This window comes from Mycteria americana, chromosome 3 (assembly GCF_035582795.1).
Source record: "Mycteria americana isolate JAX WOST 10 ecotype Jacksonville Zoo and Gardens chromosome 3, USCA_MyAme_1.0, whole genome shotgun sequence".
Classification (NCBI taxonomy): domain Eukaryota; kingdom Metazoa; phylum Chordata; class Aves; order Ciconiiformes; family Ciconiidae; genus Mycteria; species Mycteria americana.
This window is the reverse complement of record NC_134367.1, coordinates 103,148,130-103,174,279: the sequence shown is the minus strand read 5'-3', so window position 1 is coordinate 103,174,279 and position 26,150 is coordinate 103,148,130. Positions and strand designations below refer to the sequence as shown.

Here is a 26,150-nt window from a genome sequence, read left to right as displayed (position 1 = left end):
GCTGAGAATACAGCTCCATTCCTTCAGAGCAGCAGTCAAAGGAATACTAATTAGCTTTTGTCTTTTGTTGTTCTTGCGCTTTAGTTGTAGTTAAGCCAAAATGTCTGACTCCTCTGTCAACAGCAGAAGAGTGCAGAGACCAAACATGTATTTGTAAGGTAAAGAAATAATGACTGCTTCCTCAGTTCCATAAAAGAAATTAAATCCTGCTGTTTCAGGGAGGTGTAACATTATGTACTGCCCTATGCAATTATGCAAGTACTGCCCAGCAATTATGTCCTGCCCTATGCATGAGGGTATTCACCATAGTCAAAGTCAGGAACACATTCACTGACTAGATTTTCAATGAGGCCCAAGTAGCTTTCATCCCTGCCAAGAGTTTCCCCAGTCCTCCTAAATGAGAAGCAAAAGGACCATGTTTACACAACCTTGCCCCTCCTAGCTTGCAGTGCTCAGACTGAGGTGTGTACTGGCTCTCACTATAACAAAAGCTTTTGCTGCCCTGCACTCTCCAGATCTGGCCTGATCCTTACGCGTTTTTGCCCTGAGCATCTGGTATTGGGTGCTAGCACGATACGTGATACCACAGAAGACAGACCTTCGAGTGTGCCAGGACCGGCCAATGTACTAAAACTCAGTCCACATGACAGTCTGCCACAATGCTGAAAGAAAATTTGCACTTTTAAAAAGACTTCTGAGGGTCTTCAGCCACAGCTTGCTTGTAATACCTGAATTAGTCCCATCTAACTAACAAATACTGCTTTCTCTGTTTCTCCTGCATGCTCATCCAAGAAAAATGAAGACAGACCCTCAATGTCTAGCATGAAACCCCTCCTCTCCACTAGCAAGGTTAGCCATTATCAGTGTATCACATGGCTGGCCTGCAGCAAGATATTAGTTATAGAGCTCAAGTTATAACTATTCAGTTTTAATGGAAGGAGGATTTAGTGAATAGGACTCATGATTCCGAATTTCTCCAACTACTTGTGTCCCTGACTTAATATGCAACATTGGCAAAATCACATTACGAGAGTTGTATTAAACTGGGCACAATATTCTTTACACACCTCAGCGAGCACTATGAGTGCTTTTGGCGTGTGGACAAAAAAAAGGGTTCTAAATACAGTAATCTGCTCTCGTAGAATTATGAGTCAACTAACGTTAAAAGGCTCTTTGGGGGATTCTGATGGTTTTCCATCAGGGCTCCAGTGATGGATTTGCCATGAGGGTCTCGATGATCCTTCTTTTGGCTCTATGTGCCAACTGACAGGGGCACTTTGCTGTATTAGTCATGCGGATCTCCTGTTATTTCTGATGAAGCGGTAATCAACCTGTGTAAGAACATGCTGGAAAACAGAATCTCATTCTGCTAGGACATCTTTAGTAAGGCTAGGAAAAAGATCAGCTAGAGGGAGACTGCTTTTGCAGGAAGTAATATCCAAACCGCCACGCAAATACTCCTTCTAGCACATCTGGGGTGTGACAAAACTGAATCTCTAACTTTTTTCATAGCTTTTATGCAATAGCTGTGGGTCTCAGATGGCCAAACTATTGACAAGAGAAGGAGTTCAGTCTCCAAGCTTATTCCATTGCTAGAACAGTCTGCAGACCCACCTTGATACTGCTGAGCTCCTGCTAAACAACAGCAACTTATCTGAACCCTTCTTCCTAGTTTGTATACCAGAGGCATGGAAAAAACTATCAGGTGGTACAAACTCTCAGTCGCTCCTGACCTGGAAAAAAATTGAACTTAAGCTAAGGTGAAAGACTGTACATGCCATTAGCAATTCTCCAGAGTTTTTCAGTCATTTCATTTTCCACATTTCTAATCAGTCTGCAGGTTGACTGTTCTTCAACATTTAAACAAGCTATTTGGCCAGGAATGAGTAAATTGTCTCCTGTCTCAATATTGGAGTAAAAAAGTTAGATACCCATGTGTTGGACTTCATCTGTACTGAACAGTGCCCATGTCTTGAAGATTATCTTGTTCCACATCTGTGTTTTAATTTCTGATTTGCTACACTAAAAATATAACTGAGGCAGTTTTTATATACAACAATGAAGGATTATATAAAACATTCTCAGCTGCATACAACAGACATGCTAGAACAAAGATTACTGTTTTAAGCATTTTAAATCAAAAGTAATAGCAACTAGGACAATATTAAGATTTTCTAATATGCTGGTTTTCAACTATTTACATACAAACTACTTGTTAAATAGAAGATGCCTTCACTATAAATATTACTAACAGACAGAGGGGTTGGCAAAGCATTATAGTCACAATATTTAAGTTTAAAACATTTTCAATTATTTGCAAACTATTCCTCACTGTAGAATGCATATTAACTTGCAGGTAATGGAACAATATACTTACACTTTTCTTTCAATGTTAAGAACTGCTAAAGATGTTTTTCCATCTGAACAATACAACTACTTCAATAACACTTTACTACTATTTCTAAAGACACAAACAACCCTCTCCCACAACAATACTCCACCCAAGTACAATGATTTGACTTTTTGTCCAATCTAGATGCAAGATAAATCTTTATTCAGACATAAAAATCCCGCCATTGGGAGAATTTTTATGGATAATTTGTATTATAATATACAAGTCACTCTTCTCCCAGGATTTCTTCAAAGCCTAAGTTAGAATTTGCACAAGGATTATAATATTTGATAGAAGGCTTAGCTGTGGGTCTAGTAAAAACCATATAAAAGAAGGCAGAAGTAATAAAAATCAATAGTCCACTGTTGTTATACGGTTAGGAGCATGGATGTTAGCAATACCAAAAAACCTACCATGTTATTTATCCGTTTTTGGATGCAAGCTTCAAAAATAAGGAAATCGCTTTTTAAAAAAAAAATCAAAATAACTGATTTAGTTATTAACAACAGAGCATATTTTCTGCTTAAGATGCTTACATACTGGCGTGCTACTCTGTAGCTACAAATGACACCATTTACTGCTAGCTAGTAGAATGGGCAGGAATACACAGGTCTGGCAGCTTGACAGAGACTTGTGGAAAAAAAGACTCGGGTATCTCAAGAACTATCAGAAATAAAACAGATCTTTTTAAAGCATGGAGGGCTAAGACATTTGTATCAGGCTTTAATCTAACCTACTAACAGTGAAAATTCAACAGCTAGGAAGATATCCACAACCTAACAAGTCACAACCAGGTATCAGCACATGCTCTCCTTATGTTCAGAATTTCAGAATAATAAGTGAGAAAAGGGAAAGATAAAGTGGAAGACAGTTTCTTAAACAAAAACTACTCTAATATTAGAAGTCCGTTACTTTCTTGGAAGAAGTGTTCTTCAGGAATTTCCCTGCTCTGAAATTTATAATTATTTCACTACAGAATGAACAGCAGGCATCAGATGTACTGGGAACACCTGATGATCTCCAACTTTACAGCTGGATTTAAGACATTAATATTTCTTGCATTTATTTAGTCTAGTATCTCAGCTACATACTGTTACTTACACACACACATACACGCACTAACAGAAAAATGTAGCATTTCTAGGATTATTGAAGTCAAGTCTGGGAACTGTGCCATTTAGTATTCTACTTCTATCCGGTCTCACAGAGCTTAGGTGGACCTGGATCATGCACGTCAAAACCGTGTATTCAAATGGTCATTGGAAGTCACACGCATGATAGCACTGGAGAGCATCGTATCCCAGGGGTGCAGCCTCTGCAGCAGACAGAACTGAGGTTTTACAAGTTAGAGACAGACATCTCTACATTTTCTCAGGAGAAGACAGTGCCCAAAGAGATCAGAAAAGTAGTAGCGCCACATTCCTCCCTGCTCATCTGTCCTTTACAGGTGCCACACTAGATAAGCAAGACCATCAGTAGAGTGGTATAACACTGAGCAAAGCACCCCAGCTGTTTAGGAAGGAGGCAAACCTCTGCCCTCACGGCACTTCCTTAGGGACATCAGAGCTGTTTGCCCCACTGCATGGTGCCATTTCTCATAGGGTTTGATCAGGTCCACATACGGTTTGATATATTCCAAGCCGGGTATGAACTTAAATGCCAACTCTGCACAGTTTCAAATCTTTGTGGGCTGGGACCACATGCACTAAGAAAACATGCCACAGCATGCAATTTAGTAAGAAATGTAATGACGGGAGCTAGAAGACGTTTTACAGAACTGTCAGCATTGATGAGGGTGTCAGTCTATAAATTTTATTAAATATGGGTACAATGTTTCGCTCTCTCCCTCTCAAAAAAACCCCCAAAACCAAAACCCTACCCACAAAACCAACAGTCAAGACAAAGACAAGGCCTAATCAAATCAGTCATTTTCTTGCAGGACTCTCGTACTTTTAGTTTTCCGGTTCTTTAAAGCAGTAGCTATTTAAAGGTGGTTGAAAAATTCATTCAGAGATAAGAAGAAAGATGCTAAAATAGTCTGAGACAACTATCTATGTTTGTGAACCTAGAACAGAATTATGGACAAAACAGCATTGCCTACTTGTGCAGCAGAACTGTGCTATAGTGTTGTAAAAAGTCCCATCAAGCTTCCTTGGTGAGAAAAATAAGCCCTTAACTGCTTTTGATTCCCACTGCACAGGCAACACAACTTTTAGAAGAGGATCTGCCTCCTCTGTGGCCCATGCATCTTCACAACAGAATTGTTAAGAACATCTGTGACTTTGCTGCTAGAGATGCAAGAGCCAGAACGAACACAGCTTGAATTTCTGATCTCAAGCTGATACACAGGGCTGGCATTTGGAAAAAAAAGTGTCTTTTTTTTCCTAGAAGCTGAGAAAATTTGATCTAGCAGGCTCCAAGTGGCAGTAATTGTGGAACCCCACAATGCTGTTTTAACATCACTTTTCAGGAAATAAACAACTTGGAAAGTTGTCATGAAAGTCTCAATGATTGCAAAGCTAAATACAGCTGGTGTTCCAGTTCCTGCTGTTAGATGGTTACTTTCTGTATTTGGGAACTGTTCTCTCAATGAGCATTTGAAAAAAGTGAAAGAGTCAGGACTAGTTCAAATCTGAAGACAGATGAAAGGAGCTGACAGAAGGAAGAAACAGGATTCAATGATGAGAAAGAAGTAGCAGCAACAAGACTCCTGGAAATTTCTGAATAAGGGAAAAGAAAAAGATTGCATCATTCTTCAGAGAACTTTTCTTGATGGTTGCAAGTCTTAGCTGAAATTATGGCTCTTGCTAATCACTTACATACATGCCACCACATCCATGAGTTCCTTTATGTATAAATTTCCCAATAAGCATAGTGACAAAGTAAGTATAAAACAGCATTCGAGTATTTTATACCAGGCTATGTTACTGTGAGTCATTGTGAGACTTTTGCTGTGTATGGCAAAAACCCAAGGGAATGAGAAGGCAGAACTGTGAGCGTCCTCTGCCCTCCCAAGGTTCTTGGCTAGGCTATTTTGCATGGCAAGAGCCAGCAAGTGCAATGGCAGGGAAGAGAGACAGTCACGGTCAGTGTGGGTCGCTACACTTCTTCCTCTGCAAGATATGGCCAAAATTACATCTCTCCCCTCAACACTGAGGATGAGCAGGGCCTGGAGTGGAAAAGAAAGCTAATCGTCCTCAAAAATTACTCTTACTGGTCATGCATGACAAAAAAGACCTGGCATAACCACAGCCACACTCCCACAGCCATCTTCCAGTGTTGCTTCTGGAAGCAACAACACTGCTCCCTCTAGCAGCCCTCAGTCCCAGTCCCCCCCAGTTAATCTACAGCTCACAGGGGAAACGGGGGAGCACTATTCCTGTCTTGTTAGTAATTCCCAAAGAACAGTTTCAAGAAAACGTGGTTCCAAGGGTATTCCTACATAGCCTTTTGATGTGTCTGCCATTGTACTTTATGTGCATAAGGACCCAAAAGAGAAAGGCATTCTAGAGGTGTTACAAGATTATTTTTTTAAAAAGTTCTCCCATGAATTTTAAAACCATTCCCACCTTCTTTCTTCTTTGCTGAGCTCTGCTATGGGAATTACAAGCTGAATTGCATGTTGACAAGCAGTCATGAGGTCATGGAAATTTAAGCTTTTTGAGACAAAAACTAGTTTTATTTTTTATGTTCGTGCTATGTTTAAGACATAAGGGGTCTGCACAATCAAACTACTTCAGTCTCCAAAAGACTATGCTAAAACAGCACGTACTGATCTGCTACACCAGCAGAACATGCATGTTCGGCAGCATCATTCATTCCAACTTCCATACTAAGCACATTGCTACGAGCAAGGTTACATCTGTAAGATAGACTTGGCCAACCCACTACAACTGCTCATCGTACCACCCTGCACTTTACTGGCATCATTACAATAAGAAAAAGGCTGTATGAGCCTTAACCAACACTGAAAATCTGAGGGCATTTTGCCTGTGATCAGCAAGCTCATTATGTAGCAAACTTCTTGCCTTTTAATAAGAGAGCTGTAGATTGCCAAGAAGGCAGCGCGATGTAGGAACGACTCCCCATTTGCTGTGTGCAGCGTAGTTTGCTTAGTTCTGTAAGTCACATACAACATAATGCACAACAGTGAACTCTGTACATGCAGAGTGTAGACTCTCCTGCATTTTTGTACTTGTACGTGTCATATGTAAAATAAAGGCTTTAAAATGGTATATGAGATGTAGGTTCTTTGTGACCAATTCTGACCCCGCAATCGTATTGATCCCAGCAGAAGTGCCTGCACATATTCTGCGACTTTCTAGATAGAAAAACCTTTCTGCATTGATATGATTGCAGGATTGGGCCCCAAGACTGTAAAGACAAATAATAAACTATTGCAATTCAATGGCAACAGCTGAATTTAAACATAGCAATGCTCCAACAGTTTTCGCATAAGAACAGAGGCTCAAAGCAATGTGATTCAACAGAAAGTGGCAGAACATGCTTTATTGTTTCAACTCTAAAGAAAACTGCCAAAAAACATGTGAGTATTTGCTTTTATACAGCTCTCATCCTTTGGAAGGTGAAGGGGAAAAAAAAAAAAAAAACAAACCAAACCACTGCCTCCTTATTACTGCAGATCAAAATTAATTTTTCTTGGTATTTTGCCAGTTCACTTCCCAATGAACTGCACCCACCAAGCAAGGTCACATAAATGACTGTAGAAACAAGTTTCCTTTGTGTATGAAGAGGAATGAATCATTTGGAAAAACGTGACATCTTCAGTACTATTCCTGCCACAATGCAATATTTCTCTAAATTATGCAATCCATCAATATAGCATTCATAAATGTATTTTTGGAAAAAATGACCTTAAGAAAGTTTCTGCATAACAGCAGCAAGTGGGATTTCTCAGTGAAAGTGAAAATCTGGAGGAACAGGAGTGTTGGAAGACCATATGCCAGCTACTCTACAGCAGAAGCTTTCAAACCAAAACAAGGGCCACCTGAAAACACAAACGACAACAACTCTGAACAGTTAGTCACTGAAGTAGCCCTCCTTTTCCTTTCAGCTGCAAAGAAATTTGAATGAAGGCTTTGCAAGAGTTGCACAGAATGGACAGCAAAGTATCACACAGTCACAGGGATGCCTCAGCTGACAGGTCTTGTGGCCTCCTTTAAGGTCCTTCGCTATATGATTTCATTCCTCCTGCACCTTTAAGCCTCTTCATAGCTAGACATTTACAGATATTGCTGCTACCCATCTCAGAAGTTGTTGAACTGCAATATGGCTCCTATACATCATTGTATGTTATCCGGCAACACCTCAGCGTTAAAAAGTCCAACAAAACCCTGTTTAATAACTACTTTGCTCTGAGTCTTTTTGTTAGCTTCCTTCAGCCCTTAAAATGTGTTAAATATGTTCACTAAGCTAACTCGCAATATTCAGACAGTTTCTGAAGGGAGAGATGCTGTCGTATGAACTGCTGGTCATCCTGAGACCTTTTTCCTACACTCATCATTGTGAGCCAGACTAGAGCATCACACATGAGCCAGACTAGAGCATACAACCACCAATATAGGAATCTCTCATCTTTTTTTGTTATTGACATCTCACACAGCACTGGAGCTACACAATAAAGTAACTCGTGGTTTTTAAATGATTTAGTTGTTGAACATAGAAAGGCATCTCAACCACTAATATACAAGTGATTTTTTTTAGAAATAAGACCTAATTTCATTGTCTTCAAAAATCAAGGGCAAAACTTCTAAAGGTAACAGCCGTCCAGGATAATGCCTTGAAGGATCCTGATACCCTTTCATTTCTCAATTCATTTACTACATGATTTACATAAAATGAAACAAATACAAATGTTGAGAATAATCTTCAATACTGTGATACAGTGTAATTAGCAAACAGCATCATTTTAATTTAATGTCATAAGATAATGGTCTACTGTTTCTGCCAAAGCAAGACAAAATTCCACGTTTATGCATGTTACACCAAACTCTTTGCTTTGCTCAAACCTCTGAATCTTGTATGCCATTATCATGGAAATTCCCACTTGCAAATCAATGTTTAAGATGTCCCGTGAAACACAATTGAGATAGTGCTGCACAGCTCTGAAGAAGCCCAAAGGCTTTCTGCCTTCATAAAGTAGGTCAGGTAATCACCTAGTAGTGATAAGAAAATCTTTTCCCTATAAATTAACCAAATAACTGAATTCTGATCAGCATAAAACGTGATTTTGCTTCAAAGCAAGCCGAAATGGAAAGCTGGAGGCAAAATAAAGGGTTCACCATCTTCAATTAGTGAACAAATATTAGACATTGAGAAAACAGCTTTAGTTTTGCGTAGTACAATTGGTTTTAAATGCTCTCAGAAATTTATCTAATGAAATATTCATATACAACACTGTGCATTTAATCCTAAATGCTAGAAGTACGAAACAGCAAATAATTCCAGACTTCTCCATGAGAGTATTTGTCGGTAGTTTAAAATTGCACCATGACTTCCACTAAGCCATGCTGCCACGTTGCACCTCAGCCACAGCACTATGGGCTTTTTCCCCCCCATCAGATCATCAAACTTCAAAAAGAAACTGCTATAGAATGTTACTGAAACTGCATTTTTGTACATTACCACAGTCCTTAACTTACTGAAGAAATATATAAATCCAAACAAAAATCCTGCTGTGCTGTACACAGATTCCTCTTCCATGTAAACAGCTGCATCTGCTGATGAACCACCTAGAGAAAACAGGGCTTGGAATGGGTCTGGAGGCCATTCAGAGGTTCCTCCTACACCACGATGAAATCAATATTTTCTACATTGCTTGACAGATTTTTGTCTGCCTGGAGACAGCCCTCCAAAGATAGCAATCCAACAGCTTACCTAGGTAATTTGTTTCAATACTTTCCATGCCTTACAGTTTGAAAGTTTCTGCTACCTCAACTAAAGCTTCCTTGCTACATTTTACAGGTTTTTTTCTTCTCCTGACCTCACTGGCCATACAGAATAGCTTGCTAACATTTTCTTTGCAGAAACTTCTATGCACCTATTTCTCCCCTCAATACTTCCCTCTCAAAACAAAACAACGCCATTTATTTCAGGGTCATGGCTCCTAGACTTCCAATCACATTGCTGTATTTCCCTCTCCCTAATTGTCAGGTAATTATTATTTTTTTAAACTGCAGTAACCAAAACTGGACATATTTTAACTTTAACCTTCAGAACATCACGTAGCAGAAGAGGTTATTTTATGCATTTTACACTGCTGTCAATGCATCTCAGCATAAGGTCTATTTTTGTTGTAAGTGGTACAACACTGTTGATGCACAAAGTCTGCAATCTGGTAGAACAGTCAGATACCCTTCATTGCGGACTTATGCCCAGCCAGCCGTTCGGTACTCCTGCAGTAAATCATTTCTAACCAAGGGTGAAATTCACTCTTAGCTGGATGCCCACTAAAGGACACCTTCTCAAAGGTTGGACATCCAATCTAATCTAAACTAGCCTGTACAAAATGCCTCTGAACTCAGTGAAGAGTGACAATACATCTCATCCCACGCTAAGACAGATGTATGTGGGATGAACTGCCCTCAAGAGGGGCACTCCTCACAATTTAGTGAGGTAAACTGGATAGTTAAAGTACTGGTTTATAGTTAATTTAAATGATGGCTGTCCAATTTTCAGACAGCTATTCAAAGTAAAATATGCCTGACACGCATTATGTGCTTTCCTCATTGATCTGGGCTCTGTTCCTTGCAAACCAGAGAAAGAGCAGGAAGCATTTTGTACTTTATCACCCAATATACTTGTGTCCCCTCCCAGCCTAATGCCTTTGCCCATGCTTGCTAAGATAATTCACAGCCTCTTAACCAACAGCACTGCACAGCGCCGGTCCCAGGAGAGACCCCTTCCAAAGAGAACCCCCCTCGTCGGAGCCTCTCATTTTGAAGTGAAGTATTAATTAATTACTCTGAATACAGGATTAAAATCAGTTTGTTATGTAGAAGACATTTCTGCTGCTTTCTTATTAGAGTGACACTGTCTCATATGAGAAAAGCCTTATTAAAAAAAAGTCAAAGCAAATGCTTGCTGTAGGAACATTTTTCTTTGCAAATAACCTATGGGGCCAAGTTAAATTTTAGAAACAAGCACTAAAGCTGGTCTGAACAGTTTGAGAACAAATTTAAGAACAAATACTCATACATATAACACACACACACCCCCCTGCTCTCATAATTTTGACAATAGTGATTTTAATGATGCACAGAAATTCATTTTGAAAGCAGATAAATTTAATTTATTTTTCACAAGATGAAAGCAAATGCTAAAAAATACCACTACCTGGCATCCTCAAATATAAACTCTCCTTGTCATTGGTATGGGAGCTGTGGAAAGCACTGCCGAGGTACTGCAAAACAGTTCAAATATCAGTCAAGCAAGAATTCCGGGAAAAGAGAAGGTATACCTATGGCATGGCAAGGGGCATTGCAGCATCCAAAGCTTACCACATCTGAGAAACAACCTCATCTAAATCCTGTTCCTAGAAAGCAATCCACAAAGCTTTGGTAACAAAGGTAGCTTACTTGCATGGTCCTCCTTACACTGACTATGCTGTCCTGGGGTTTAACTGCTTTCATACCCATGTCCTCTCCTTCCCACTCTGAGACAACTGTATAGATTTTTGATAATACTCAGTCTTTGCAAAAGAACGCAGTAGATCCTCTTCAGTAACCAGAGAGCAAAACTAGAAGTGCATTTTCTACATCTTCAGCTTCAGTAAAACTTCCTTTTAAGAGTTAGCCATTTTAAATTTGCATCACTGTTGCACACATGCTAATGGGGGAAGCTGCTCTCCAAGCACTGTTTTTAGATCTTATACAATATAACTCAATTTTTGACTACAAAGTACTATACGGTGGGCATTTAGTGTGTTAAAATACTGGTATTCTGAGGTTCATTTACTTGCCAGACCTGAAAATGCCATGCCCAACACCTAAAGCTGCACCTAAACCTGGAGATCTGATTTCTGTGCCGAGATGCATTTTATTTCTTGTGTTTAGCATATATGTTGACTAATTTTGTCAGTGATCTACAAATGCCAATTATATAACGATCTGTGAAATGCACATCTGTTCTCCTATTTTCTTCCTACCTGTATACATACAGATATTTGTAGACATAATTCTGTGGGATTTGAACAAAGGAAAGGAACTGACTATTCTTTGCAGCTGATGTGCAGGTGGACAGCTTTGTTCTCACAGATCTCTATTCCTTACCTCAGAGGGATTTTATGTCACACTACTGCTGCAGAGCCCTCTGCCACCTCAGTCAACTAATCTCAAGTCCTGCTGCCCAGGTTGCTGAGAATGTTGAGATGTCCTCCAAATGCAAATGTCTACTGTCTAGATTTGGTTTTAGAGTGGTGTAAAACCCTGCTTAGGTTTCCTAAACTAAGATTAATTTCAAACAGATCAAAAAGGTTTTAAATAGAGCAAGAATATTATTTTTAATCTTTTAACCTGAAATTCACCAAGTACCTTGTCTCTTCTCAACCCAAAGCTAACAATTATTGGCTCAAAGTAACTAGATACACATCTAGCAGATCTTAGTAATGTACTGGACATTACAACATTGCTTTGTCTACCAAGTGCAAGGACAAGGATTTGGATATTGGAGAAGAGGTTTGGGGGTCCCTTGCCAGATTTCTTGACTACTCTTCACAAGATACTTACGGGAGGTTGGCATCTGTTCTAATCAAAGCTCTTCAACATCATAGTGCACAAGAGAAAATCTTCATGCATGGGAACTTTATATTGCTTGCATCACACCAGAAAGAAAGCGTGAAAATAAAAACCCAAAACAAACACCCTCCTGCCCCACAGAACACTCACCCACTACCACCACGCTTACTTCTTCAAACAAGTCAAGCATATCTACATTTAATTTTTTATGAAGGATATAGACAAAAACTTGAGTTGAAGACAAGCAGCTAGATCATCTCATCTGTCCTTGGGCTGACAAAGGAATGACCAAAGAGTATATATTGTAGTCTTTAGTTTGGTCTGAATATATTGAATTGGATTCACCAGAACAGCGCAGACTATACACAAATTTACTTATCTTTATCTTTTAGCATTGCACTCTCCAGATATATGTGTAGATTTTTGTTACATCTCCTACAGACCAGCACTTAAATTTACTTTAAATTGAAGACCATAGTTCTGAATAGTTGTTCTGGATTTGACTGGTCTTCAATGCTCAGCTTTTGTTCCATAGTAAGAAAACCACAATGGAGCAGGAGTGTTGATGCACTAAAATCTTAGCGGATGTTTCAGTTTGTACACGTGAGCTGTCAGAACCATTATGCAGTAATAGAATACGCTCACAGTCATCTGTGTGACCTAAGGATATAGGCATATAAAGCTTAACACTGAGATCTCTACTAGCAGAGTATGAGCTGCAGTAAGCAAAAGCTTTTATGTTCTAAAAAAAAAAAAGTTAATTTGATTAACACATCATGGAAACAAAGTTGCAAATGACTAAACTAATTTGCTATTCCTATCTTAGACACCTGGTACCTAATACTGAACTAACTGTATGTACTCAAGTTATATGCAGAGCAATAGACCAAAGAACTATTAAAAAAAACCCCACGAAACCAAACCTAGAAAAACAATCAATAATTGATCTGGTTTAATTAAATACTGTTCTACTGCTAAAACATTGTTCTTCATCAGACGCAAACCTCAGCATTCTGCCAACTGCTAACCCTTCCGAAGAGGAAGGCATACTTTCTCCATTTACAATATACAAATTGCATTAAGAAAATAATTTGCATGAAGCTATAAACCTGAAATGGAAAATGCCACTATTGCTTTTTTTTTTTAAATAAATAAGAAGTGATGTCTAACTTTACTTCCAAACTTACTCTCTCCGTTATTTTTTTCTACTGAAACTATTAGCCAACTCACTGGGAGGAAACAATTTAAGACAAAATGAAGCCTTTTTAAGAAAGCAGAAAACAAATCTTTTATATTTTAAGAGCAAAAACCAAACATGAGCAAGCATTTCACCCCCCCTTCCCTGCCCAGTATTAACAAAAAGCTTCACTATATTTTATGCTAAAATGTACCTTTCTTAGGGCTGTTTGAATGTGGTTTTGCTTGACCTCGGAAGAGAAATTGTTTGGTTTATGTGCGTAACTTACTCTTTAATAGTTTCATTATTTTGGGATGCTGAAGTAGGACCTTGGAACTCCAGAGCTGACCTCTAAACCATTGCAAGGAACAAGAGGAGAAAACACTGCATGAAGGAGCAATAGACAGTGGTGGTCTTTGTAGGAGAGTACTTCTACGCACAGAAGCCTATTAGTAATTCCCTCATGAGGAAGAAATATTCCTCTGCAAGACCTTTGTTTGACAATATGGGACTCTGGCAGCAATAAGAACCTAAGAAGAAAACCAGTCCTACTTACTTTGAGCTCTGGCAAAAAAATTAAAGCTGGATTTGTCTCCTGAGTCAGCTCACAGTACAACGCTGCATACTGCTTATTCAGCAACACCACAGGCTGATACTGTCACGCAAGTTCCCCTGTCCTCAAACCTTGTCCTCAATAGTCAGAAGGTCCTTACCCTGACAACAGATCCACTACAAAAAAACTTTAATTGCTCAATTATGCTGTATTATGCAGATCTCATTCATTAACCTTCCACAGAACCTATGGGGTTGGCTTTAGTACACCTGTTCTTACTGATGTACATGAGATTCAGAGCAGAAGAAACCAAATCCAACCTGGCTAACTCGTCACACATTTATTATTCAATCTTCAGTAATTTCTCTGACAGAGAAGCCTGATAACTCTCATTCTAGACTTGATGGGAGAAAGGGATTGTTTCTTTGCAGTCCCAACAGCCTGCATAGTTATTTAGATTTTATCAGACAGATTTTTGATGGTTTTGAACAGGAACAGAAAAAAAGTTACTCCCAGTTAGTGCACTGAGAGAAGAACCTGGCTCAGCCCACCGAAGGTAATATTTTGGAAAGTTCTGTTATCTAGAAAGCACATAAAAATAAGACTTGCCTTCCATAAAGATCCTGTTCCAGTAGATTTTTCCAACGTGATTTCCTCCAAGAAATATTAGGTTTGATAAAATCAACATTGAAGTGCTAACAGATGCTAGAACAGCATGAAGTCGACGACGAATTCTTGGCGAGAAGAAACGCTCCTGAGGGGCAAAACAAAAGGTGCAGATGAAGTTAACAACCCCTACACTTTTTCAAGCAATGTTAGAAAAAGACATTGTAGTTATGACAAACAACTTTTATGCAGAAGTTCAAATCCTTATGGAACAGATCCCAAAGCTTTTAAAATATCTAGCAGAACTCCCACCAATGCCAGTTAAGTTTGGGTAAGACTTCATGATAAAAAGCAGTGTTGAATCACAGCTGAGGTTGGAAGTGACCTCTGGAGGTTACCTAGAAAGGTCATCAAAGCAAGGTCAGCTCAGGACTGTGTCCAGTCGCGTTTTGAATATCTCCAACAATGGAGACTGCACAACTTCACTGGGAAACCTATGCTGGTGTTTGACTACCCTCACAGTAAAAAAGATTTTCTTATGTTTAAATAGAATTTCTTGTATTTCAGTTTGTGCTCGTTGCCTTTTGTCCTGTCACTAAATACCACTGAGAAGAGTCTGGCTTTGTCTTCTTCCCCCCTACAATTAGGTATTTATACACATGGATAAGATCCCCTGAGCCTTCTCTTCTCCAGGCTGAACAGCCCCAGCTCTCTCAGCCTCTCCTCTTACGGCAGATGCACCAGTCCCTTTACCATCTTTGTGGCCCTTTGCTGGACTCACTCCAGCATGTCCATGTCCATCTTGTAGTGGGGAGCCCAGAACTGGACACAGTTCTATACATTCTATGTCTTAATTCTTTTCTTATTAAATGTACTCCTTGATGAATTTTTGCTGATGGACATAAACAGTAACAACATACTTCTGGGGTGGATAATACTATCCAATAGGTTCCAATATGGAGTAAAGCACTTCAGTATAAAACAAACAGCATCGAACAACTTCAGAAGTCATTAACGCTTTGGTTGATTAATAAGACTTCACTGAAAGATTCTAGAGTCAGATCAGAACTGGTTATCGCAAAGAGTCCTGACAAACAGATACTTCCATATAAAAAAAAGGTTTAAATACACATGCAATCCCAAATTTTTTTTCAGTGCAAATATTACTGCTTATGTTTGAGAAGTGTGAATACCTGTTGTAAAGTTTTTGGTACTGTTGTTCTAATGATACGAATAAAGTAGGTCTCTCTCCACCATATACTAGTTTACATCTTTCTGAATCTGTATTTTGCATTATCACCCGAGATGTGAGTGCAGCATGGAGACTGCAAGAAGACGGTGAAAGAAGGATGAGAAAGTTTTAGCTTCCTCCAATATTCAGTTGTTAGAACAAATTTTAAAGAGCATTATAGCACATCACAAGGAAATATTGTCTCATTACTACATAAGGAAAAATATCTTGTTCATCATGGCCCCAGGCTGAAAGCCTCTTTACATAGTGCCTGAATCTGCAAAAGACTGAATGCTTCATGTGAAGTGATGAGCATTTGCCAGGGCATGGGAACTAAGGAAACTATCAGGAGCTGTTCAGCCTTCACATCATAGCCATTGATGTTGCAGAAAATAAAGTCTTGTGACTGCAGCATCAAAAAAAGGAGCAGCAATTAATCTTTAATAGCTGCAGCCAGACCAGGATTCATGCTCAGATACCTGGAACAACATAAACACATGCTCAAAACAGACCTAAAAATACATTCTTAGAAAAATTAAATTGCTAGTTTTGTAAGCATCAAAACAAATATTTCAACTGCTAGATTATAAAGTGACAAATCTTCAAATATATGACAGTTACAAGCATAAAAATACAATTTTAACATATTACTGCAAAGTAGATCTCTGGTAAATTGAATGTTAGCCCCTGTCAGAACTATATGTAGTGTATGAGTCAGTCTGAGTCAGCACAAAAATGGGGATGGATAACCTTCAAGGAAAAGTACTCTGTATCAGGCTGTACACACAATACAGCAATAGTCAATCTTCCATACAACACCATGAAAAACATTCATGTATGAAAACAGAGACTGAGATTTTTCTCTGAAAATTCTAGATGAAAACTAGAGCATCAAAGGAGAAGGGTAGAGAATGTAAGATAATTACATAAATATTCCCAGACACTGACAGTTACTTAGGAAAACAACTTTTTCCCTTTCTAGTACTTTGCATCTCCAAAGCTGCCCAAGGACTTCCAAACATTCTCCTTCAGTTTGCACACAGGCAGAGGATATCTGAAGTTTGTCTTCTCCTGAAATGCACAGTATGAATGTGTGGTCCCATATATGAAAAACGTATGCCTTCTCAGAATGCATAAAGTGTATGCACACAGAGAAAATGTCAAAATCTTGCTATTAAATCCATGTTAACAACCAAATTTAAATAAGGAGCAGTTATGATCATGCTAGCTTGAACTTTTGCATTAAGAGTCACCAAACTTACCTTCTTCTTACACCATGCTAATTAATTCTGATTGAGCTGTAGCTTATCCATAGAGCATAGTCTATAATCCGATCTATCTTACAATCTCCCTTTATCTATCAAATTTATTCATCAACTCTACAGAGAAACAGTTTTAATTAGGAAAGGGAAAAATAAAAAAAAGAATATTTTTAAAGAATCTGCCACTTTAAAAAAAATTAATACAGTTACTAAAAAAATAAATAAAACTGTCACATATCATACATCACCCTCTACAAAAGTGCTATATGTTAAACAATACAAGTTAACTGTAGTACAGACCATAAAAGCCTTTGGTCACTTATAAGGTATAAGGGAGTAGTTTAAGACAGCAACAGCTTAGACAAACACTGAACCCTTGCTGGGGTTTGCTGTAGCTAATTTCCATTAACTTTGCTAGGCATTGATCCAAAAAGCAGTACACATTTTCCTGAGAGTCTTTGATGTCAAGGCAGCTTTTACCCAGCTGCAACAAAGGTAAAAAAAGAAAATGTTCTTTAAATTTCTCACGTCATCTAGAAAAAGCTAACTATGAAAGTACCTGAGCAGCTATTGTGCTCAAATTAATACACTGGAAGCACTAATTTATCCATGAAAAAAGAATGAGGCTGGGTCTAGATAACCCATAACAACATTTGTGATTTAAATATGTACCAGCATGGGGATTTTTCTGAATATACAGCAAGTTGTTTTCATCAAAGCAGACAAAATTAAAAAAAACCTTCCACACCCACAACTCTTCATTATGCTATTTAATACTTTTAACAATATGTTCCATTGCAACAATACAAGCAGCTGCTATGGATTTGTGGCATTTCTCTGGGTTTTACTGCTGTCTCTTTCTCTCTCCTCTTTTCCTGTTGGAAATACAGCCAGAAGGTAGAGTGGCGAAGGAGCACCTACTGTTAAAATGACAATGAAGCTGTGGCTGCCTGGCTGAAATGCTTATATTTGCATCCTTCCTCAATGCTCCATCTTGCTTGTAATCTCGCATCAATACTTCATCATACTTTACTTTTAGTAATCACCACCACCCCCACCTCCCCACACACTGTGAAATAAATGGACTGTAGCATTTAAACTACACAAATAGACATATTGTCAAGATACTCAGTCCAAAGACATGTGGTATGACAGAGGAGATGACTTACAAAGGTTGGCTCAGACCACCTTTCCTGGAACTGAATGGAGTTTGGGTTCTTGTTCCAATCCAATTTCTGCTGTAAATGAAGATCGGCCTCAGACATTTTTGCCAGATGTTGGGAGAAGCCTCTCTCTGCACATTGTTGGGTCTAGCAAAATTGACTACCATCAGATCTCTCTCAACTGGGCCTTCTCAGTCATCTTACAAAAATGAATGATACTATCATGTAGCGGGGTACATTGAAAAGTAAATCTGTGTATGTGTTTGAGAGGGGTGGAAGAAGACGGGCATGAAAAGGATTTGTACGGTCCAAACACTCCCATTACTATATCCATTTCCAGTTACACATGCATGTCACGTTTAGCCTCTAAGTGAAAACCAAGCCAGAAATAGAAAGCTTATATAATGGTTGTTTCTTGAGAAAGATAGCTTATGAAGGACAACATGCACCAGACTAAATCATTTAGGTTAGAATTAAGAGTCAAAAGTTAAAGGACATGGTGAAACTTGAAGTCAGAGAGAATGTGAGGGAAAATACTAACTTCATTTACTTTGCAAGGTAATTACGCTACTATGAGTGTGAAACAAACAAACATGGCAGGAGAAGTGGCTTCAGATGGCAGAGCATCATTTAAAAGAACTTGTCTCTAAGGTGAGTTAGAGCTAATCAACAATAAATTTGCATTTTCACTGATTTACAGGACTGTGTACAACAATAATACTGAATGGCATGGAGAGAGGAAATTGAGGGTCCAGAAGTGTTTTTCCTAAATGCATTTACATCTCCTAGCTAGCCAACAACGGAGAAAATACTTTGTGGATTGCTGGCCAGAATAAGTCATCCACCCTCCCATGTGGAAGGTGAGGGAGACACCCAAGACTCAATTCTGTACAGCAGTCAGAACTAGGCAGTCCTATACAAAATATCATGCTGAAGTCATCTTTTACAGAAATATATTACCCAGTATTTTATGAGGGATCCAATCCTACATCTTCCTACAGCAACCATCGTTAACATTTTTCTAGCAACAGTGGTGGCACCATGGTGATTTGGCATGTCCCAAATGCTCGTTATTCAGAGGGCTGCTGAGCCCATTTGCTGAGTCCATCACGCTGTTTTAGGGAGGGCTCAGGAACTGGGGTGCATGTTTTGCACCACACTGCAAACCCAGCCTGATGACATGGTGACATGTGGCAAGAAGCCTCCCCTGATAGACATTAACTGGTAACTTCTTGGCAAGCGCTCAGAAGATGGAAAATATCTACACATGCTGCGCTTGCAATGTATCTCATTTATATAGCTGCTCTGAGGACAGATTAAAGAAAACTTCTACATGAAGTCAGTGACGTTATCAAGCTTGCTCATACTAAAAATACTTTAACAAGTCTCATGTAAGGGAATTAAATTTGCTGCAATTTTAAAAAGCATCCATCTTCATGAAGTAAAACAGAGATTCACAACATTTATTTCCTTTTGAGCTACCCTTCCAGAGACTTGATAATCCAAGCGCATGGCAAAGTAAGAGCGTGTGGTAAAACCGGAGAAGCAGTTGAATATTTCATATGGGAACATATCCACTGTGGAATAAGACTGTCAGATGCTATGGACAGAGTGACATGACACATGCTTGATACTACAAACTGCAACACTACAGATTACATCACTCTATTTTCATCTGCCTTTGGTTTTTAAAGGGTCAAAATAATCCAGTACAATTTTTAGAAGAGTTGTCTTTTTTTAGACATATAATATTCAATTACTATCTGTTCTACAGATTTCATCCTCTCCCACTTAAACCTATCAGCCAACTTATCCATAATAATTTTAAAATAAGATACACAAACTGCACTATTTGTTGTGTTGAAGAAATCAGGCAAATTAACTACCATGAATATAACAGCTACTCCTGCACAATCTTTCACTGCCTCTCCTAGTGTATGAGAGGGGAGTCAGTGTGCTTCCTATGGTTATTAAAGCTCCACCTTTCAATTTCCTGAAGGTTTTTACTAGAGAAGCAACACTTAAAAGCTAATGTAATGTTGACTCATCTTTAAGTCACAAAACCTAAATGAAATATTCTTTGCAATGATCTGTTATATAGGGTTTACAAGGATTCGGGGGCAGGGGGGAGGGCTGTTGGGTGTGCAGGTGTGCAGATGGGTAAAATGTTTGTGGGTAAAGTTGCTGCAGTACAGGAGGGGCACAGGTGGTGCCATTATGCATATCAGGAAAACGCTTGGAAAAAACCTCAAATCGCTTGCTGGGGTTCCTTTAACCAGTGCAATTTAAGGATCTGAACTTCGATTTTCGCCCCCCATTGCATCACAACTGAAGAGTAAGGCCTGAATTTGTTTACTTCTCTACAGAAGCAACAGAGACCACCCAGTCAATCTCAAAAGCACTTCTAAGTGCTTTCTTTTAGAAGATGTTCTTAGATAAATGACAGGCCAACTCTTCAATGTCTACCCCTGAACCCTGGTAATCACCCCATTACCACAAGAGTGAACACCTCAATGCATCCCTTAAATCTGGGTCATCTGCAATGCACCCATTTGCCAAAAATAACGGGACAGCATAAAAACAAGAGCACGGGTGAAAAGCTGAAAGAGAGCGAGGAGCAGATGGGACAGTGGGAAGGGAAGCGACACATCCTGATAACAGTTACCGGCTATTTTATCTATCTGCAGTTAGGCACACTGAAAATGGAGGGCAGGGTGTGACTGAGCAGCTGGGGGAGCAGATGGGATGGAGGAAAGGCTGAAAATTGTGACAAAGCTCTGCCAAACAGAATGTCAATTTATTTAATTTTTAAAGTGAGCAGTAGAAATGAAGATGGGTTGGGTCCAAGCAGTGGGGCAACTTCTAGAAATGTTTGTTAATACACATTGTCAATGGGTAACAGTGACAAAAGCGTGTTTGGGAGACTGCAGAAATGAAGGGAGGGACTACGTGTGCTCATTAATGTTGGTAGAAGTTAGGCTCAAAAAGCAGCAGGAGCAAAGGAAAGGCAGCTGATGAGAAGCTGACATGCCAATATAATACCTACTCCTGCACTCTGAAGCTGAGGGACAGATGTTGAATAGGTTAAGAGTAGAGACTGCACCACAGAACAGAATATCAACAAAAATAAAGAATTCCGGTTGAATACACGTGCAAAATATCCATTTATGAAATAATCCAAAAGGAATTGTGGAATCCCCAGAGCTGTAACAGTAACAAGATAAGGAACAGGCCTGCAAACAGAAAGTGAATGAGATGTGCTATCTTAAGCATCAACAACTGCCACACCAAATGGAAGAATAAATTTAATTTCCCATCAACAGATACTGTACCCTTCAGTAATCATGGCAATCAGTCCTGTTTGCTCTGTTCTTCATGTAGCTCTAACCCAGAACCAGCCCCCTTTACCTTACTTTGCTTTATTTTTCTCGCATTTTATTTTGCTTGCAGTTGTTCCCTCCCTTCTCCCCAAGCTGAACTGTGGCCTGAGGTCATCTCCTGTTTCTTTTCAAGGTATATACTTTCCTTCCAAAGCAAAGGTAAAAAATAGCTCCTGGAAGGTTCACACATGAAGGCGGGAACTGACAACATTTTTCCAAGAGACAGGATGATGCAAATGACCTGTAATTCCCTACATCACTCCTATAAAAAGAGGACCACACAATTAAAATCAAGCAGCTGTCAGTTAAGATCTATTTTCACAAATAGAACTTGTTTCTGAATTTAGGAATAAATGCTATATATAGTATTTGAGAAGATACTCATCTTCTCTATTGATGTCTTACTAAACACTCACTCAACAAAACGCTGTCTTGCACTAGCACCAGTTCATTTTTAGATTTTCCAAAAGATCTACATTTATAGCATCTCTCAGCAAACAGCCAACCCCCCCTTCTGTTTAAAGAAAGCCTCCTACCAGCTCGTGTGTATGCACTACACTTACAGATGCATGTGTGGAAGTTTGACATACACAGAAGTAAATTTCTGTACTTGCTCCTACACTTACTCTTCAACCACAAAGAACATGCCCAAACTTTTTTTTTTAAGTGACAGCTTGTGAAAAGTGCAAAATGAACAGCATTGAAATGCACCACCCTCTTTTCTGTTTTATGTTTAAAGCAGGGAATTTAACCAAGTAATGGCAGTGTACACACTCCTATAAATGTGTCTCAGCTCTCATCAAGGAAGACAGGTCGAGAGACCCATGCACTCTCCTCTGTGTCCAGGTCCTTGACATCCTTGTTTTTGTTCTTCTGGTTCCCATTCTGCTCATTCTGGTTCTCTCAGTTCTCTCATCCACATTTTAAGGTTTTTACCTTTTAAATTGTAATCAAATTGGGAAAGGATCTAACTTCACCAATCATTAGTGCTGCATTTTGGTCCTGCCCTTACAGCCCTCCCACACTGCCACTGTTAACAAATAAATAATACACAGTAATAATCCCCATAGAGACATCTGATAAACACTCTCAGCAAACACAGACCTCGCTTTCCCTGTGGCAAGTTTCTGTAGCTCAAGGCACAGCAGAAAGACAAGAGTGCAACCGCTCCTCGGTACTTTAACTTGTATTTCTGTAACTGCTGACATCTATTGTCTGGACTAATTTTTGGGGTGAACAACAGAGGGAGGTCGTATTCATGTAACAGGCACAAAGCAGAACATAACCAGCACCACTCTGCCTTGCTTTCACCCCGTAGCATGATTTACTTGCTTTTCAAACTGCGTTATGGCCTGAGCACCATAATACTGCCTGATATCTCCAAAACAGAGGAGTAAGTAGATAATGCTGGTAGGCGAGAGAAACACTTTTGTTAAGACAACTGAGCAGCTATGCAAGGGGCTTCTCAGCTGACATTGCGGTCTGAAGCAGAGCAGCAATCATCTGGTTAAAGACAGATGGAAAATCACAACAGTTTCTCCATTGCTGGCATCAAAAATAATATTTCTTGCACCGATTTGACAAAAAGAAGGATGCTTGTACTCAACCGGTAGGAAATGATACAATGTTATCTCTGAAATCTTACTGTAGCCACTTTTGTCATTCACCGTATAGAACCCTCTATCATATTGCATATGCTTGTCCCTCACACAAAACAACAGGTACTAGGTTTTCAGTCTTTGTTACTGAGTCTGAGGCAAGAAGTTCCCTCAGTAAAGAAAACCAGAATCAGAGTGCAAGTGTGTGTCTGTGTGTGTGCATTTTTAGCAAGGCTCTCAAAATGTTTTGGGATCCACTCCCATGAAGACAAATGAACCCTTACAACAAGAGGGTGGAGAAGAGAGGGAAAAAAAAATAAAATCAAGCAAAAGCAGAAACGTGGCAAGAATTACTTGACTCAGAATTATTGCTGGCAAAGCTAAAAGTCAGTGGAAAAAACCTAGGACGCATCTGCCAGCCCATATTCATCTTTGATGGTCATTCAGCAGCTCAGTACAGAACAGCACCTCGATAACTCAGCTTGCTGCTTCTAGGTACCATACACAAAGACCAGTTGTCACAAGTCTGCCCTGGCTAATGTTCGCATCTGGGGAAAGGAGTTTCCATCAATTTTGAGTCGGAGTACATCTACTTTGGATAAATAGTAGAGATTTCTGGTTAAAGCAATGATGTGGCTGAACGCAAGGTTGGGGGGGGGGGGCAAGCCCCATCCACTGGTCTGGGTTTTGACATTATGGGTGATACCTATAGCTCAAAAACCAATTCTGCACTAGAAAATACGAGTCTGATTAAGGGACTTTGTTCAACTACCCCACCTTACATTCTTACAGATTCTCAGAGAGTGAAGTGATAAACCCAGCCGAAGTCTACAGCAAGCACATAAAAAGGTTATGAAGAAAGTATCATTGGCAATGCTTGCCACTTAATTGAATCACCATGTTGCAATAAAAATATGTATGAATTACATGAAACTGTTAGTAAAAAAGAAAAGGCCAGACAGGCTTGACATTAGTAAACCAGTGATATAAATACTCTTTCCAGCAAATGAAGAAAAATAAAGATCAAAGCCTAGTGTGGGCTGAAGAACAGCTGAGAAGGGTCCTTATTTATTACAGAGATCTTATTAAAGATCTAATCTTGCAAGGTGGTCAAACATACATAATTCCCTTGAACGAGTTCCTAATGTTTAGTCAGATCTTGCCTCAGTCAGCTGCAGAAGGAAGCTTTACAGTTATCTCACAGCAGTTTAAAGCGAGTTATACTTGCAAAAAGAAATTCTGTCATTAAAGGACTTGGTTATACATTTGTTTAATGTATATAGGACATGGTTGTGAAATTCACAGGAATCTTTATCTTGGCTAGGCTGAATTTGGGCCCTAACATTGGGCTAAGTAATTACTGCAGCAGAACCCAATTGGTTTCTTTGTCCCATTGACTTTAAATATGGAGGCTCAGCCTACTACCCCGTACTGCTTACGTACGTTTGCAGGGGGGAGGTTCCAAGTAGTCGAGCTCCTCCTCTTCCACTTCCTTTCCCTGGCTTTTGTCTCCTATATTGTACTGCTTTGGGTGCTTTTCAAATTCCTCTCCACAAGACAAATCTTCTAGCAATAAAATAATCAGAGAAATTAAAGCTTTCTGTTGGGGTAAAGAGCTAGGTCAGCTCAGCAAAGATTCCAGCAGGAAGGTGTGCAGAGGAGGAAGTGGTGAGACTGCAAGGAAGAGAGGAAAGGGATATTAAACCTCTCCTCCTTCAACAGCAGTGAGCTGTTAGATCAGCTTAATTCCCTGTCGAACCACAGCCCAGAGGTCAGGCTCACCAGTCAGTACCTTTCCATGCTCCACACCAGCTGTCTGAAGGATCATTGCATAATGCATAACTTGTTATGAATAACTGTAGAAATTTTAATGCACCTAGCAGAAGAAACAGGGTAAACAAAATTAAACAGAGAGAAAAAAAACGGACAAAAACCCCTCACCACACCCAACTTTTTGAAAGACATCTAAAATTCCGTTCTCTGCAAAGCTGAGTATGCCAGTTGTCAGGGACCACATCTCTGGTACCCAAAACAATGGTGATATTTTAACTATAGAGACAAATGTACGGAGGAACATTCTTGGGGGGGGGGGGGGCGGATCTAACACACCAACCAAAAACATGGACATCAGACAAAATACTTCCCCTTTTGCAGAGAGGGGTTGGGAAGACAATTACAGTGTATTGAAACCGACTTAATTAGCGCACCTCGTTACAGCTATAAATGAAAATGTAGAAATTAAAGTATTTTATATTTTAAAAAACTAAAACACTTACAAGGATAGTACAAATTACTTTAAAATAAGCCATGATTAATATTAGTTGGTTTCTCAAATTGAATTGTTTATGGTGTATTTAGTTTCTTACTAAATAAAGCTAGAAATAAGGTCTTAAACTAGAAATTCTTCATAGCGTGATTTTTAGAAGAGAAATCTTTAGGTCTCAATTTAAAAAATTCTTACTAAACCGAATGACATGTTTTTACTTTACGGAAGAACAAAGATGATAAATGTTGCTGTTTCAACTGAGATTAAAACATTAATTTTAACAATCTGCCAGCTTCATCCCCTTTGTTACATCTTCTTTTGGATGATTTCCAAATATTTCTTTTTTAAAAATCCATTGGTTTAAAGATGTTGTCAGCTATTCTAAGGTTTAAATCATTCTAAATCTATTTTTATACCAAGAACTAATTTCTTATATAGATCTATATCTTGTTTTCCTTAAGGAAAAAGGAGAAGGAAAAAAATTTAAATTACTGGAAGAATGATGGCCATTAGCATTTTCTTTCAGAAATCTGACACAGTATTTATTAAAAGTCAATACAAATTCTGTCATTGATTTCGAACAAGTTACTACTGGAGTCTCTGTTCATCTGTAAGAAATTAATACAGAATCAGAAACAAAGCACTACTTTGCTCAGTATGGGTCTAAATACCTCCTGAAAAGGTAAAAAAAAAGAACTGATAAAAAACACAATGAAACTTCTCCAGTTTAATATAAAGTCCCCAGATATGCCCTAGCTTATGATGCA

General features: G+C 39.0%; 1 protein-coding gene across 4 annotated transcripts in view; it reads right to left on the bottom strand.

Annotated features, from left to right (window-relative positions):
• HHAT (hedgehog acyltransferase) overlaps nt 1-26,150 on the bottom strand; it is a 168,471-nt gene that overhangs the window by 56,726 nt on the left and 85,595 nt on the right. For 3 of the 4 annotated variants that reach the window (XM_075496356.1, XM_075496353.1, XM_075496354.1), the window contains one exon: nt 14,487-14,631. The exons of the other annotated variant lie outside the window; for it this stretch is intronic. In XM_075496356.1, coding sequence (XP_075352471.1) covers nt 14,487-14,631 — 145 coding nt within the window. The remainder of the gene's footprint in view (nt 1-14,486; nt 14,632-26,150) is intronic. 4 annotated transcript variants of the gene reach the window in all.